The sequence below is a fragment of the Cydia pomonella genome, chromosome 7, assembly GCF_033807575.1.
Source record: "Cydia pomonella isolate Wapato2018A chromosome 7, ilCydPomo1, whole genome shotgun sequence".
NCBI classification, from domain to species: Eukaryota; Metazoa; Arthropoda; class Insecta; order Lepidoptera; family Tortricidae; genus Cydia; species Cydia pomonella.
Window position 1 is genome coordinate 21,802,878 of NC_084709.1, and position 18,708 is coordinate 21,821,585.

Genomic DNA, 18,708 nt, shown 5'->3' on the forward strand with positions numbered 1-18,708 from the left:
CATTTCCATCAGGCGATTTATCTGCTCGCTTGTCTCCTATTATCTTCTTCTTTCCATCCTTCACAGGATGGAAAGAAGAAGACACCACTGCTGCTGCACCGCTGCTGGGGTGTAGGGCTCGAACCATTTTCTTCCACTGACTCCGGTCCTCCTCCCCCATCCCCAATACACCCAACTCTTGCTCCACGGAATGGTGCCAAGTGAATAAGTAATAGTATGTCTTCTATTATAGGAGTCCTATATCAATTATATTATAAAAAGTGCACATAAAACTGACACGCTTGGCAATAATGTATCAAATTTTGCATGTTCAAACAGCATTTGCATTCAATAAAACAAAATAAAATATTAGAACCAGCTAAAAGTTTGTCAGATTCCAATTTTGTCATTTGATTGTCAAAACTGGCACGGTGCGGTGGCTTAGTTTAGGTAGTTGTAAGGTATTTATTAAATTCATAATTTTAAAACAATATGTTTATATTTTATTTTATTTAGGTACATACTTAAAATAACGTTTTTTACAGATTCCACTATTAACTTGGCATCGTAATAAACATATTAATTTTAGGCAGACGGACCATTCTTATTCTTCGCTAGCCTTAGATACAGGATTATATTCAACGGTACCTTCTAAGCACATTTGTAAAATATTATTACCAGTGTCCAACCGAAGTTTCAGTTTCGGTTTCGGCAGGTTGTGCTATCAAAATCAGCAAAAATACTGCCGAACCTTTCAGCCACGACGAAACTTACAACATTGTACTTTCGGATCGTGTTCAGCTTGTCTATGATGAATATAATTATAAGTGAAATTTAATTAGTCTTCCTTAATTAGAATAAGTGTGGTCTAACACGCACATGGTTTTTACACCACTTTGATTCAAAGAAGAAAGGCCATCAACATTTTTTTCGACAATTTTAATACATTTATAAGAATTCGGCCAAAACCGAAACTGAGCAAAACTGAACCTTTTCGGTTTCGACAACAAAATCTGTTTTAGTGGAAAATCAATGATAAATTAGCATTTACCATGTCGATTGCATTCAGATATGAAGGATATTTCCTGATACTCTTATGCCAGCAGCTCTTAAAAGAGTTAAAATTGTTTCATTTAAACATCTTGATTGCATGGTATATCAAAGGACTTAATGCAATCATGTAACTGAATGCTACTTGGTTTAATTGGTGTAGTACGTTTCTTTTTTTCCCTAATTCTGATAGTCATAAATGATCTCTGTGTAAACCACTATCCGCACTGTTACGTGCCAATTCGTAAATTTTATTAAAACTATATAACATCCACTTATGGGTTAGTGTCGCTCTTAGAATATCAATATGAATTCCTTCTTTTGTATATTTCTCAAAAATGCTCATTTTGTTCATGTTTACGTTAACAAAACATAAGCGAAACCAATTTGTATTACAGAATATGGTGTAGTCATGCTGAGTGCACGCTCTGAAAAATATTTTCTGGCGGACTCACCTTTCATTTACTCCATAAGAATCAGAGCGCTGGATATTTACAGCTTAGGTACAAACTTCAATACTGTAATAGACTTTTCTCAAACTGGCAATGAACGTAAAGGAACTTCATACAGCCTTACACACCTAGGCCTGTAAAGCAAGCTACTTTTGTTTTTAAACGTTACATTGTGATACAACGTCTTGGGATTCAACCATCAAATAGTAGTAGATTCGTAATTTGTTTTTAGCTGTGTAAACCTACGAATAAAACAAATCAACAATATTTTTATTATTATTACAAGTTTGACAAGAGCACTATACAAATCTCGGCGAGAAACGGGGTTGCCGGCCGCATATCACTATATCTACTTGGCTTGCAACCCTTCGTTTTCCGGCCTCTATAGTAATGTACTATAACATGTCAGTATTGTTATTGTATGGCGTGGAAAGAACTGATATTTGGAACGATCGATGTGAACTGGGGGCACGCCGCAAACCACGTTCAACGTGCTGCCTTTCTGTCGCACTTGTAAATTCATACTGAAGTGTGACAGAGAGGCAACACATCGAAACGTGGCTCGCGGTAGTCCCTCAGAACTCGACCATACAACAACTTGCACGAATGGCAATGTCAATAACGACATAGATTCTGTTCCCCAGACTGACCCTGAACCAGTTCCATTACGAGTATTATAACGGTGACAAATGTTTTCTTTTTTATTAGTATAAAAAGCAAATTTGCAAGGTTACAAAAATTCTTAATTATTATTTAATCAAGCAACATACCCAGAATTTTATCTAAAACGTGAATAGCAATTTATTTTAACCAGAGTGCACATTAGCGAAATGATAACACTAGTTGACTTTTTTAGTTCGTTTCGTGAACTTACTATCGTAGTTAGGGATTTAGTCAGATTCCTACACAAATCTAGTGAAATGAAAAAGCGTGTCGCGTTTATTAACCGATTTTGTTTTTTCACTAAATAGATTTTTTCTAGGGAAATGAATGAATGGATCGCCATTTTGAACATCCTGCGTGATTTGATCATATCCCTTAGAGATTTGTTCAAATCTCTGTTTTAATCATTTCCCTACGACATATATAATTGCAATTTCTTTTAACCACAGATACTTAAGAAATAGCAAAGACACTTTTTTTACTTATTTAATGTAAGTAGCTTGTGGAGGTTGAGTTAATTTTCACTAAAATATTGGAGCTACAAAAACTAGCTAAATTAAAGGACCTACAATGTGTAGTTTTTCATCGCTTGTAATAGACATAGGTTCTCTTGTAGTTATTTATATGTTTTATATTATAACCTCGTAGTTCACTTTGATATTTTTACAAAAATGTGTTTTACCATCTTGTATTACATTTTTCAAATAAGGTGTATTGAGGTAACTTCAAAGTATGAAGTGCTTCTTAAACTAGAGGCACTTCATTCTTTGGCGACACTTAGCCTACTCCAACGCCATCAAAAGCTCTTGCTTACTGCTTTTTTTGCAGAAAGTACTTCTAGATTAAATAGTACATATTATTTATTTTCCTAATTATCCCATTCTCGAAAGTACCCACTATATACTCAACACACCTTATATGGAGCAATTCCAATTTGCGACATAATATTGAAGTATTTATTTCTAAAACTAAAAAAAAAACATTCATCAAAGGTGCGCTTTTCGGGATGATTCAAGCTTCAAATAAACGTCAGATTGCGTTTATAATTGGTTAAACAGTGGTAAAGTGAGTCAACGAGCAACCGACTGCCATTCGGCGCGGCATCTCTATTATTTTGAGTTAAGAATAATAGAAATGTTTCTGCGAAATTTGTCACACCAAGAGGGACCTGAAGGTGAAATTACAGTGAAGGGTATTATGCGTAACTGTACTAAGTATAAATACTTAATGTATAACTAGTAAAAGTTTTTTGTAATGTGCCGCTGACTGCATGATTCAGAAAGCAGCACACAACAAAAGCCTAGTTCTAACATCGCCGTTTAAATATATTATTACTACATCTCAATACATACTCATTGAGCAAGTAATTGAGAAGATATATTTGCTATTATAGGACTTAAATTCAGTGCATCTATCCGATCCAAAGACGTTGTTCCTAAAACTATAAAAATACCTGTCAAATCAGGTCCTCTTTATAAAACATTTTGATTTAGCGTCTTTTGATTGGACGGCTAGAATACAATTGATTCAGTTACGCAAAGTATCTCACAATGGAGTAATCGCTTTTAGGTTACCGCAATACGAACAGGTTAGCTTTCACATCATTGACTATTGCACTTTTTGCTTGCTGCACGGACTTTATGTTTGGGATATCTTAAAAATAGTGGCCAGGGAACTTGTTTTAAGAGAGTTTGCAGAGCTTGCTTGATGAAAACTGCTACACCATGTATAATGACCGTGACTAACGTAATACTAAAAATAAAAAAAATGTTTGAACTTGGAATATTATTAGTCGAGAATTCGGTAAACGGTCGAGTGACTGTTCGAATATCATGATTGGTTAATATACGTGGTGGGGAAGAGAGGGTATAATGGTATTCAATAATAGTGGCCAAAATGGAAACAGCTTTACTCATAGAGTTATTGTCTGATTTATTCTTATACAAAGTAAATAATTGGTGTTATGAAGTTTGTTTCCGTTTCCAGCCACTTTCATTCCTACTATTTTTAATTATTGTTCTTATTTTCTTAAATTATACGATATACCCAATATTTGGTGGTGGGAAACAGTTGGTTTAATGGTGTTTAGTAAAAATGGAAACATCTTTATTCCGATTTGTTCTTATACAAAGTAAATAATTGGTGTTATGAAGTTTGTTTCCGTTTCCAGCCACTTTGGTTCCTACTATTTTAATTTTCTTCAAATTATGGTTATTATTTTCTTTAATTATACGATCTATTTAATATTTATGTCTGCTTTTACTCTAGTAACGTATAAATATTACTACAAAACAATTATTTACTAAATATTCGGCAATAACTCACATGAAATAAATACCCTTATGAAACTAATATGACAGAAATATATTTACATTATTCACCAAGTTCATACAAAGGCTTAACGTAATATTTTCTCTATTTTCAGAATTTATACCGATGGGTTCAGCTCTCGCTCCACCACCGGTTAAGAAATTTATAGTAGACAGACCATATTATTTTGCATTAAAATCTACGTACACTTTGTTTAATGGCGTTCAGACGTTTAATTAGTATAATAATAAAGGTACCGTATAAATTATTTTGGTTTTGAATTACGGTGGAATAAAAGTTTCATAATTTAATGTTTTATTTTATTTATTTAATCTTTATTGCACATAAGACAACAGACAGTACAATAGGAGAAGTTAATGCCGTAAGGCATACTCTACCAGTCAACCTTTAGGCAAAGCAGATAAATTGTAGCTGTAATGTTCGTTTTTTTTATTGTGTATATTCTTCCGTACAAGGCTTCTTTCAATATAGTAAATAGGTCGCTATCATGGCCCCGGATTCTATTAATGTACTGAAAAATAATAAGTGTCATAAATTAGTACATTACGATACAAGTGCGAAAAATAGGAAATTCGAAACGAGGGGCGATAAATTAAAACACGACCGAAGGGAGTGTTTTAAATCGACACGAGTTACGAATTATTTATTCGCACATGTATCGTACAACGTTTTACAGTACATATGGCCCTTTAAATGTTTGACACAGTAACGTAATATGCTTATTTGCGCACTAGTGCGCAAAAGTAGCACCATATGTACTGTAAAATACATTTTAACACAGCGGAATGTACAAGCGCAAAGAGCTATTGACCTAAGGAATAAATTATATTTTTGACATCGTGTCATTATTTTTCTGTACATTAGTAGAATCCGAAGAACCGATACGAGAACGATACATAAGGTTTATGTATCGTTTTTAGGCTTTTATTTCTGTTTTCAAAAATCGAGCACAATTTTACTTTTAGAGATATTTATTAAACAAGGGGCCAAACTAGACCCCTACCTACCTCTACCCCTAGAATTACCCTAGTTCTAACATAGCGAGTTTAAAACATTACAAATTATATCCAAATCAATGCTATTTAATATTTGTTACGTCACAAAATCATTGCTTGAAGGCTATCCTATTAGCTAACACGAGTAATATTTATACTGACAATTTGTAACAAATTACCTTGTACTCTAAAGTATAAATTTCAACTTTGCACACAAAGAATAAAAAGAGTCTTTCCGAGCTGGAGTAGTGTCAATATTTTATAGCTTTGTTAAATTAACGAGATTTACTGATTCATGTACGTAAAATAACTTTGATTAATTATATCTAAAAAATCAATTACGCATAGTGCCGCACGTCGTTAATGGCTATTCGTTCTTATTTATATTAAACATTTTGCATGTTGCATGAACTTTTTGGTGTATGGTATCTCAAATTGAAATTATGCTTTATGAATGGCTGTCTACTTTAAATATTTTCACATTAAAAGTACATATCCGAATCAAACAATTACAGTTTCAAAACTAAATTACAAAATGCAATTCGTATTTTTTATTAATTCGTTTGTTTTACTAATATGTTCAGTACCCCTAGTGTAAATTTTATCGACATCATAACGTGACGAACGCGTTTGCGTTAAGTCTCATTTTGTATAGGATTTTGAGTTTCCAAAACGTCCCGCTTGGCGCGCTCTTTCTAAATCCAATACAAAATGAGACTAAACGCAAACGCGTACGTCACGTTTCAAAATCGAATTTATTTACACTAGGGGTACAGTACTCCTAGTGTAAATTTATTCGAAAGCGAAACGTGCCGTGCGCGTTTGCGTTCAGCCTCATTTTGTATGGGATTTTGAGTTTCCAAAACGTCCCGCTTGGCGCGCTGTTTCTGAATCCCATACAAAATGAGACAAAATGAGACGTCACGTTTCGCTAAATTTACACTAGGAGTACAGATGATTAAAAGTTCTGGCTTTTGATGTGTAAGATTTTGTATATCGTGTTGTATTTTGTGTGCATTGTATTATAAAAAAATATCTTATGTCATATCTAAGTCTCAAACTATCTCCATACTACATTTCATCTAAATCGGTTCAGCAGTTTAAGTGGGAAGAGGTAACAAACAGACAGTGTTACTTTAGCGTTAACAATATTAGTAGAGATTTGTTTTGTAATAAATAATTTGCACTGATAAGCATGAAGTAGATGCATGCTAAATAAACTTTGAATATTTCTTTTGATATTATTTTCATGTTTTTTTTTTCAGATTTTTTGTTATTGGGCTCAAGTGGTGTCCCGTCCCCGCCACCTAAGGAATTCGTTGTAGACCGACCATTTTATTTTCAACTGAAGTCTACGTACACTTTATTCAATGGAGTTCAGTTGTTTAAGTAATGTAAATTACATTATTACATTATGTAGGTAATAATAATCTGATGTATAATAAATTATTGTTTTGGGATTATGGTTGAATATATTTTCGTCACGTATTGTGAGTTTTGTCTATCCACTATAAGCCTTTTTTAAATTCAATATTGTCTGGTTAAACCAGCAGGTTTAGGTAGAAGTTAATAAAAATAGAACTATGTAGGATGTACAATCATGATTAAACATGTACCTACAAAATGTGACGTCAGAAAGATGAATAGTATATTATGATACAAGTGCGAAAAATAGGAAATTCGCAAAGAGGTTAAATGTAATGTACCAAGTACCATAGCATATGTAATGTAAAATATTTACATTACATATAGTGTTACTATACCATACTCGTAATGAATTAACACTTTACATGGCTATATTATAGCCCTTTAAATTTTCGGCATAGATACCTAAAATGCTATCTAAAGTACATATTATGTACTGTAAAACGTACAATACACTTACGCATAGGTGCGTTTACAGGTAAACTTTAACTTTCCCTTACACGCTAGCAGCAATCAGTACGAAGCGCCCATTTCCAATACAAAATAAACATACCTACATTTCTGGGCAATGAATGTGTTAAGCAATTGTGATGATTGTTACACCATATATTTAGTATTGAAATACCTATTTCATAAACAACATTTATCTATTATTACTCGTATTGTAATGTTAAAGAACGTTGAATGAAGTATAATAAACACAATTTAGGGTCAAGACTATGACGCGTGTGCCTTTGTTTGTAATTGTAATATATGAAACAAATGAATTATGTTACTTTCAGATTGCTCGCGTTTTTCAAAAATGACGGACAGAACCCCTAGTGTAAATTTATTCGATTGCGTAACGTGACGTATGCGTTTGCGTTAAGTGTCATTTTGTATGGGATTTAGAAACGACGTTTTGGAAACTCAAAATCCCATATAAAATGACACTTATCGAATAAATTTACGCAAGGGGTTCAGAAGTCATTAAATGACAAAGCTATTACGCACTTTCAATGTCGACGTAAAAATAACACCATTTTCATTGCGACTATATCAATCTAAAGATTTTTTCATTTAATTATAAATTTTATGTTTAAATAAGATGGTAAATTTTTTATAAGATAAGTTGCTACAAACTTAAATAGGTAATTCGATGATCAGTACTCCTAGTGTAAATTTAGTCGATAGCGACAGGTGACGTACGCGTTTGCGTTAAGTCTCATTTTGTATGGGTTTTTGAACAGCGCGCCAAGCGGGACGTTTTGGAAAGTCAAAAATCTCATACAAAATGACACTTAACGCAAACGCGTACGTCACGTTTCGCTGTCGAAAATATTTACACTAGGGGTACTGATTGAGACTATCATCGCTATCAAAAAACTGTAATTATATAATACGAATAACAATTTTACACAGTGCCGCATACAGGTGGAACTTTTTTGCTAACATTGTCCAAACAGGTTTGCTTTTTGTATTATCTGCATGTTTTGCAATTTACTTGGATTGTCTTATAATTGGATATAATACTATAAAATTTGTATGACCTCTACACATTTTATAGTACCGTAAAACCAACCAACAATAGTCCAAAGCTCCCAACTATGGTCCACAAATAAACTCAATTTTTCTCGTTCAGGTGTGTATTTTACTATATTTTTGTAGTTCTAAGGCAAAGTATTTTTATAAATGGAAGGTAAAACTAGGAGTAAACCACAAGGAACATTGGTATAGATACTTAATTTCCTTTTGAACTTGTGGACCATAGTTGCAGTATTGGACTATAGTTGGGTGGTTTTACGGTATGCTTAAGCATTTGAATCTTTCTTGTAGACATAGCAAAGTTAAAAGAATCTAAAGCTATTTTTTACTTTTTACGCTGCATGCTTACAGACGGGATACATAATTTCAGTACTTGAGACTCAAATAATATATACTCTATATACAGTCAAAAGATTTAATTTGTGACCCATTTCGTACCTTGTCACGGTGACAAACAACATGAAAGTCGCTAAGTACCTCATACTGTTTTCACTGTCACAAGGTACGAAATGGGTCTCAAATTAAATCTTTTAACTGTACTAGCGGATCCCTTTGTTTGACATAATATTAAAAGTTATAATTTAATGATTGTCAGATTATCATTAGTCATAATTCTGAAACCGTTAACTTCTCAGGATTTTCGTAAGGTTATCCTATAGATAGGTTACGTTAGGTTTGTATTATGGCAATCCTGAAAAAATACGCGTTTCTGAGAAAAAATAAATTATTACTGACAAAAATGCGGACAAACGATACATTATGACTAAAAACTTTATGGGAATCAATGGACCCATGTACAGTCACGTCGGAAAACATCGACACGATCGAAGTGCCAAACATATGTATACACGACTTTATGTCCCATATATTATGGTAGTATATACATACATATTTCTGGCACTTCGTCCGTATCGATATTTTCAGACGCGACCGTACTAGAGTCGTTAACCTTTATTGTATTGCCCACAGAAGTTACATTTTTCTTAAATTGATCCCTACGAGTATCACAAATAATACCAGCGAATGTAGCACGGTCGCATTTTTATCACTTGTCAGTATGTCCGTCACTTTCGCGCTTACATACTTGTTAGAAAGTGATAGGCATGGTGACAAATGATAAAGAGCTGACCATCTTAGCCCTACAGTAGTATATATGTGGGGCTTTATACTCGTATTTATAAAGTCACCCATTTGGGTGACTTACGATTGCACAATAAAGGTTGCCAAAAATGCATCAAAGCTGCACTGTATGATTTTTTTTTACATTAAATGTTGGTGGCTCGATTTGAAAACTATTAGTTTCACCTATCCATTACGTATTTTAAATGTGCCTACTTTGCTCCGAAATCCGAAACTTAATTTAAATTTTAAAATTATTATATCGATATAATTGTATGCCGATTTAAAGTAAAACTGCGTTTTTCTTGTTTTTATTTCTATGTATAATCATATACATACATACATAAAGTATATCATGCTGTGACACTTACATGAGAGTGTGAAATAGTTCTCATATTATATTAAAACTGTGGGACGTTTACGGTGACAACACACAGTGGGGAGCAACGTGGGCATATTTTATGGTATGTCCAGAAACTTCTTTTGCACGTTGTTTTAATGTTTCCTTTATATTTTTATATTGAAATGGATTCATTTTAAATAAGATCTGCCGTTCTGCTGTAAAATATGTTTGGTTGTGGTCTTTTTTATGTGGTGGATGATGATGCTTTTTTTACAATCTTTGTCAAAAATCAATTCCAATTATAAAAAAAACTCTATGCAGTTGCATGCTAAGTAGATTTTTAATCTTTTTTATGTTTCCTAAATATGTTTTTTCTATTTTCAGAATTTAACATTCGTCCCCCAATGCCTGCCGTTCCACCGCCGGAACAGTATTTTGTTGTGGACAGACCATTTTATTTTGAATTGAAAGCTACTTACACGTTATTTAACGGTATTGAAAAGTTTGATAACGTTTAATAAACATTGTGTATCGTGTTAATCGAAAATAATTAATAAATTAACGTTGTTTTCATTTATTTATCGTTTCTTTTCAACTGGTTTAGCATAAAATCACCTTACTTTTAGCATAACGAAGTTAGTAGCGAACCATAGAATGCTCACTCCATACATAGTATACACGTAATTATTAGGTATTTGATAATTAATATAATTATATTATGATATCTTGCTGAGGAGGATATGTCAAAAATCAATTCCAAGTATCAATAAACTATATGCAGTTGCATGCGTAGAATTTTTTAAATGCTTTTTAGGGTTCCGTACCTCAAACGGAACACTTAGACGATCACTTTGTTGTCCCTGACAAGACTCTTTATCTTGGGAACGCGTGAAAGTAGCGAGTTAAAATTAAAAAGTCATATTCTACAGACCCTTGAAGCTTTAAAAATATAAAACTTCTAAATAAACGTAAAAAAAGATACGGCCGTATATGCCGCAATAAACGTATATTTCGACACTCTCGCGGGAATCAAATCTCATAAAGTACCTACTTCCCAGTGACCTAGAACTATGAAATTAGGAAAGTAATATATATTATGTAGTCTTACACTACATGTACAGGAAAAAATTTAATAAATATAAATTTATAAAAAATAAAAGAAATTATTATACGGAATCCTCAGTGAGCGGGTCCGACTCGCACTTCTCCGGTTTTTTTTTTAATATTATTTCTTTAACATGTTTTCCCTATTTTCAGAATTTAACATTCTACCCCCAATGGCAGTTGTTCCACCACCGGAACAGTTTTTTGTTGTGGACAGACCATTTTATTTTGAATTGAAAGCTACATACACGTTATTCAACGGTATTGAGAAGTTTGATAAAGTTTAAAAAATGGATTTGTGTATTGTTATATCGAGCATTATTAATAATAAACATTGTTTGCATTTCTTTATTGTTTATTTCCAAACTGATTTAAATAATTTTAAGTTCTACGGGACGCATGGTTAAGCTTAACTATTAATAGGTGTTATTTCAATAAAAAATCTAAAATCGATCAGATATTACTCTACAACATTTCATTCAAGGTCTAATTTATATGTCAACGACTGATTGTAAAATCAGGCAGATCGTAAAGTTCCTGTTTAATGTTTTGACGATGGTCACATTAAACTATTTAATAGATAGGTACGATAGGTTTCTTAGGTTGCTTTAGATGCCAGAAGGGCAAACTGTCCAGAAATAAGAATCAGGGAACTAGACAATGATTTTAACGTTTTTTGATATGCCTAGGAATTTCATGATCTGCCTGATTTTACGATCGGCCGTCGACTTATAAACAAACACAATGTTAAAAGGCAAACATAAGCTTAAGCTTTCAAAAACAGATTTTTGTACTTAAATCTTATTTGTATTTCATTATTTATCTACTATTTAAATAATAAAATAAATAAATATTATAGGACTTTATTAAATTGACTAAGTCCCACAGTAAGCTCAATAAGGCTTATTTGCCAGTGTGAATGGCATAAGTAAAATAAAATAAAAATAAAAATATCCTTTATTCCCTGAAAAGGTTACATAATTATTAACTTATTTATTAAAAACAAAATTAAAAAAAATTACAATTAGGTATTAAGGTGGATGTCTACTAGGGATGTCCTGCCGACTAGGCACCAAAAGATGGCGTGATTGTGCACAATTTGCGGCGTATCAATATTTTTTCCAAAACCCAAACATTTTCCTAACACGTGTTGATACTTGCGTAAACAATAAAAAATATTACGTCTAAATCGAAACATATTTAAACTGAACAGTGTCAGATTTCATCAAACATCTCTCAAAACTGCAAAATATTGCAATTTCTTCCATTCACGCACACCACCATATCTACTGTCATTCCCCAGTGTCAGTCTTATGACTATTACGCCAAAATAGACTAGAGGTCGGTAATACAGAAGATGACTTTTCTGATTACTCTCATTAGCTCACTAGGGACAAAAGTGTAAACTAGATGGCGCGGTGTAGGAGATGAATTTTTTAGCAAGATAATTTATGCTAAAGGCGTATCATGACTAATAAATAAATAATAAATAAATATTATAGGACATTATTACATAAATTGACTAAGTCCCACAGTAAGCTCAATTAGGCTTGTGTTGAGGGTACTTAGACAACGATATATATAATATATTAATATTGATAAATACTTAAATACGCTGACTGTACGGCGAATTGTCAGTTATTCCCACTAGTTACCACCAAGTTGTTACCAGTGATAACTACATACTAGGGATATTTTTCCAGCTTTTACCACTGGTAAAGCCAAAGACCGATAATTTTTGATCACTTTTAAGGTTGTTTACTGGAACAGTAATCGACAGCGGCAAGGCGTTTTATGATATGCATTTGTATTGAAATTTAAAATGAAGAAGAAATTATCATTAAAATATATAATAAAATGTAATAATTTCATTACATCATAACCATACGTCTGGGTTTTCGGTGCGGGAACGTTTTCTTGTATTTATAACTTTGTCTATTGTAAAATAATTACCAAACTATGAATTAAAAATAGAAGGTAAGCTTCAAATGCGCTTAGAAATATTAAAATAGTATTGGTTTTTATAGTTTTAACCTGTTTTTTGGCTAGTGTTTCCCGCACCGAAAACCCCGACGTATGATCATAGCTGACAAAGATTATTCTCGTTCCTCCAGATTTCCCCATTATTATTCAACCACATCTCGTTTATGTCACACAAATTGAGTATTCACAAATTAACAAATTGGTTTCGACCAGTAGGGCTAAGATGGTCGGCTCTTTATCATTTGTCACTATGCCTGTCGCGTTCTAACAAGTATGTAAGTGCGAAAGTAGCGGGCATAGTGACAAGTGATAAAAACGTAACCATGCTGCCACTGCTGGTGACAGTATGACTAGTGTTTTAATATAAAGTCAGTCAAAATTTTCTATTTCAGCATTTCTCGTGGAGGAGTCGTTGGCCCTAGTCGAAGAGCTGTACTTTGACGCCGACCATCCATTTATTTTCCATCTTAGGCAAGGAGCCCGTACACTTTTTAACGGAGTTGTCTATTTCTGAATTGTATGTTATACCAGTGTTCATAAAAAAGTGATATATAATAGTGACTTAAATACGAAACATGAATCAAAATAATGTTGTTCTATTTTAGGTTAAGTACTTACACTTTTCGATTACTTTTAGTGGGGTTAGTACTTAGTAAGTAGGATATCATTCATTTTAGTGATTTAGCTACCCTACATAGCATTTTTTTGTCTTTATATTGCTAACCGCTTCTACCTCTCAAATGAATAAAAATCAAATAACCAATTGTGAACATTTTTTCTGATTCTCACTGATGGACTAAAAATAAAATAGAGACTAATGTTTAAAGCAGATTTTTACTTGTATTATTATTTCCTAAGCCCCTTAATATGTACCTATCCTATAGAACAACGGACATAAAACAAAAACGAACACGAGGCGTATCTTGAAACTAGTAACAAAACTGGCTGTTCTAAATGCGTACATTGCGTAGTGTCTGAACGAAACATGTTTTTATTTGCCGAAACCAAAACATTTGTGAATTTGTTAAAATCATTGAAAATGTCATAAAACCACTTTTATACACTTATTAAGAATGCGTCGACCGTCCAATGACGCCCTCATTGGGGGAATTGTGGTTTTTAATAAGCATAATTTCTGTATTCATAAATCAGTATATTATTAACTTTTGTTCTTTACCACATAGTTTAGTTTCATAGTTTTATAGTAAGAAGTTTTTGGCCGAAACCGAAACTACGCCCGAAACATGATTTTTTGGCCGAAACTGGCTGAAACCGAATCTTTGGTCGGACACTAGCGTATAGTAAGTAGTAAATGTATGTAGCTCTACGTTTACCTAATTTATTTATTTTCAATTGAGGCAGCTCTCGGACTAGCGACAATAAAGCGAAAAGTGATGGTCTATTCTCTCACGTAAGAAACGCAATTCTAGAAGAAAAAAAATTGTTCACTGAACGCTCACTGTTTGGGAAATTGTGTCCCAACACTTCTCGCTATTTGCTGATTGCCAGCAGACGGGCACCTTGGTCAAACACATTTTAGAAAAAAGTCATTTCTGTGGACAATAGCACAGTAAAAATTAACGACTCTGGTACATTATATATCGTGTTTTTCTTACTTGAGTCTCAAGTATTGTAAAAATGTATCCCGCGGGAGTAAAGTCATCCAACGTCACTTGCTATTTGCTGATCGCCAGCAGATAAACACTTGAGTCAAACACATTTTAGAAAAAGGTCACTTTTGTGTACAACGGTACAATAAAAATTAACGACTCTGGTATATATCGTGTTTTTCTTATTTGAGTCTCAATGAATGTAAAAATGTATCCCACCTGCAAGGGTGCAGCGTTAAAAATACTTTAGACTCCCTCAACTTTGCGATGTATACAGAGAAAGACGCAAACATCCTATAAAATGTGTAAGACCTGCATTCTCGTGATGGACGCATTTGCTTTTTTCAGATTTCGGTGTAACGTACCTGAGCGCATACGTTAAGCCCGAAACCTACTTCAACGCTGACCATCCATTCATCTTCATTCTTAAGTCGGGAGAAAGCGCCTTGTTCAGTGGCGTTTTCTATAATTAGGTACTTTAAGTACTTTTGCCTCAGTATTGTGGTTGCGACGGGGGCTTGGTCTAAGTTTAAGGTCATTTGAGGTAAAAGTAGAAAACAGGCTAATTTACTTAATCAACTTGGTTAAAAACGAAAATGATATTTGCTCAAGTGTTTATTGTCCCGCGGACATTACTGTCAGACTCTCTAATTTGAATATCATTTACCATTATTAGCAAAAAATCAAGAATTCGGTCATTTTCATAGCGTCAATAAGCTCTATTTGATTTTAAAGTAAAACAAAACTTTTACCCTATTTGACCTGAAAAAACGGGCGATTAATAAGCTTATTTTATTACATGTGGACGCATAAAACGCTAACATTGTTCAAAGGGTGCATTTGATTTTACTAAGTGAGAGTTTTAATTGGTGAGTAGGTAAGCGCTTTTTCATTATAAATTAAATACACTTTTAATATTCTAACCAACTCTGAAATGTGTATAGCAAGCATGATTTACTTAGTTCTAGAATAACTGTACTGAAAATTAAGGCTACTTTGAACATCGATTTTTAAACTATAAGAAATTGGTGTCCGAACACTTTCATCATATATTTCTGTTAAGGGTACAACCACATTCTCTTGTGTTCAAAAATAAATTCCCTATAGCTCAAAAATCAATGATCAATGTTTCCTGCGATTCAAAGTAACCGCAGTTTACGGGACCTAACCATTTGTGTGAGGTAACGGTACAAGTAAATTTAGTTAATTAATATATTGATTAAAATCTTTATAATGTTAGAATAACACTACAAATTAAACAGTTAAAATTATCCTTGTAGTGGAAGAAAGACTCACAATAGCCTATATAAAGTTTTAATAATGTAAATAAATATACATGTAATAAAACTAAATATCTTACGAGAAGACAAGTGTAGTAGGTAGTACATTTACCACAAGTAACTGACAGTACCAACACTGATATATTTAGTGATGCATAGTAAGTAAGTTACGTAAAAGTTAGCGTATATGTCAGAAATATATGATTCAAGACTCATCGCCCCTTTAAAGATCTACAGGGTAATTTTTGCTGTAGGTAATGATATCTAATAATAATGTGCCCTATACCTGTGGTAAAAACATCAGGCGATGAAACTATTTTCGTTTACGTTTGCCACATACTGGATACACAGATGAAAGTAATAAAAATAAGTAATGTACACGATTGAGTTTTCGTTTCGTTAAAATGATGAATTATTTTATTTGTTTTCATTCACACCGCTCTACACATAGAGAAAGTACATTTCAATTAAACTAGAGGTTAAACTACATATTTGCTCACTCCGGATAGCTTTGCTTTCAAAGATAGTTTGAAACATGGAAGAGTAAACCAACTAGTCCGAATACAAAATAAAAATGGAAAAGTGTTTATTTTTAAAGTTTTATTTACAAAACTGAAAGGGTATTTACACACCATTTTTTCCATATAGGAACAATAGATTTGTATACATTGTGTCTAGTAAATTATTGTCAGATTATCTATTTATTAAGGGTAGTATACTTATTAATTGTTAGTTGGTAGTAGTAGTTTTAAAGTTACGAGTAAATACTAGTTCATTGATGTTTTTTCTTAGGAAAGTTTAATATTTAACAAATTTATATATAACAGAAATAACATTAGTTCGAAATAAAACATTTGTCCTCTTATTAAATATAATGATGCCTACACATAAATATATTAGCTACATCTAGAGAACACTTATTAAATCACATTATAGCGAATTTATTTTATTACCTTTATTTATCAACGTTTCGATACAGCGGTGGCATCATGGTTCCATTTTATCACCTGTCACTAAGGCTGTCACTTTCGCGCTTATATACTTGTTCGAATGTGACAGGCATGGTGACAAATGATAAAAAGCCGACCATCTTAGCCCTACAGGTTTCAATGGTCATGGTCACCCCAAGCATTTTCATTGCTTTTCGTCGGATTCTCTGTTTTGACATTTTGCTGGGACATCACTACCCCTAGTGTAAATTTATTCGATAGCGAAAGTTGACGTACGCGGTTGCGTTAAGTCTCATTTTGTATGGGATTTTGAGTTTCCAAAACGTCCCGCTTGGCGCGCTGTTTCTAAACCCCATACAAAATGAGACTTAACGCAAACGTGTCCGTCACGTTTCGCTATCGAATAAATTTACACTAGGGGCTCAGTTCGCCGCGACCATAACCAGTGAAACCTGTATCAAAAAGTCGGTAAATAAAGGTAATACAAAAATGGAGATTTAATAAGTAATATATCTATTATTACTTATTAAATTTCCTCCTCCTCAAATCCTCATTTAATAAAAAAAAAATCTTCAACTCTTCAGACATTTTGAAGATCCTAGTTTTTTCATTTTATTAAACTTATTTGCATGCTGTCATTTAAAATTTTCATATTGCGATGTCAGTGCATGAATCGCCTTACACATTTACCTATTTTGCATGTTCGGTAAATAATGACTGTTTTAATACCTTGTTTAGATAATTAGTTCAAAGTATACCTTCTCATCCTCTATTAAATTGAGTACAACTATTTTTTTATTTCAGGGACACCGGTAAGCAGGTGCAGCTGCATTATCATTGAAATACAGAACAAGTGTATTTTTAAAATAATAATAAAAAATCGAAATTTCCTTTGCATTTTATTTCACTCATATAAACGTTTAAGGTAACATTCGGATGGCAAATACAGCTACATTACTACTTCGGCGTCGACGTGGGCGATGCTTGTCGCTCTCGTACAGTCAAGGTATTAACGATACGGACAAAATGTCAAAAATATGTATACACGACCTTATTTTCTATAGAAAATCCAATGTTTTTCTTTCTCTGTACTCATATGTTCTTCTTTTTTACAAATGTAATGTGTTGTGGCGTTAAATAAATGTATTTTCTTTCTTTCTTTCTTTCAAAAAATAAGTAACAGATTAGGCGTTCTATTCGCGGCGGTAGTACAGTAAACGTATTAAATATCGATACGAACAAAGTGACAAAGATATGTACATACTACCATAATATATATATTATGGTAGTATGTACATATATATATTATGGTATATATATATTATGGTAGTATGTACATATATATATTATGGTAGTATGTACATATCTTTGTCACTTTGTTCGTATCGATATTTAATACGTTTACTGTACTACCGCCGCGAATAGAACGCCTAATCTGTTACTTATTTTTTGAAAGAAAGAAAGAAAGAAAATACATTTATTTAACGCCACAACACATTACATTTGTAAAAAAGAAGAACATATGAGTACAGAGAAAGAAAAACATTGGACGCTAAAATAGGATTCCCACTCAGCATAATGCCGCGGCAATCCGTGGCGCTGGTTTTCAGTGGGGACCTGACTTAAAACTATGATATTAATTTTCTATCATTCATTCTTCTAAAATTAAATGGCTTCAGTCCAGTGGGACAATTGCCCCAGTTTCAAAGTATTAGGAGCTTTAAATACGACTAAAATTGTACGGTTAGTAAGTAAGTAACGTCCGGTTTAGCCTAGTGGGTAGTGACCCTGCCTACGAAGCTGATGGTCCCGGGTTCAAATACTGGTAAGGGCATTTATTTGTGTGATGAGCATGGATATTTGTTCTTGAATCATGGGTGTTTTCTATGTATTTAAGTTT

General features: G+C 33.1%; 1 protein-coding gene across 21 annotated transcripts in view; it reads left to right on the top strand.

The window, feature by feature from the left end:
- Window positions 1-18,708, top strand: part of LOC133520143 (alaserpin-like) — a 72,802-nt gene that overhangs the window by 30,554 nt on the left and 23,540 nt on the right. For 4 of the 21 annotated variants that reach the window (XM_061854505.1, XM_061854504.1, XM_061854512.1 and 1 more), the window contains one exon: window positions 4,570-4,765. The exons of 6 other annotated variants lie outside the window; for them this stretch is intronic. Coding sequence is in view for 8 of the 15 variants with exons in the window: in XM_061854502.1 (XP_061710486.1) it covers window positions 4,570-4,694 (125 nt within the window). In the remaining 7 variants the exon portion in view is untranslated. Of the gene's footprint in view, window positions 1-4,569; window positions 4,766-6,735; window positions 6,959-10,265; window positions 10,459-11,138; window positions 11,332-13,360; window positions 13,800-14,926; window positions 15,052-17,612; window positions 17,699-18,708 lie in introns of those variants that run through there. 11 more of the 21 variants (XM_061854509.1, XM_061854511.1, XM_061854510.1 and 8 more) reach the window with 9 other exon arrangements.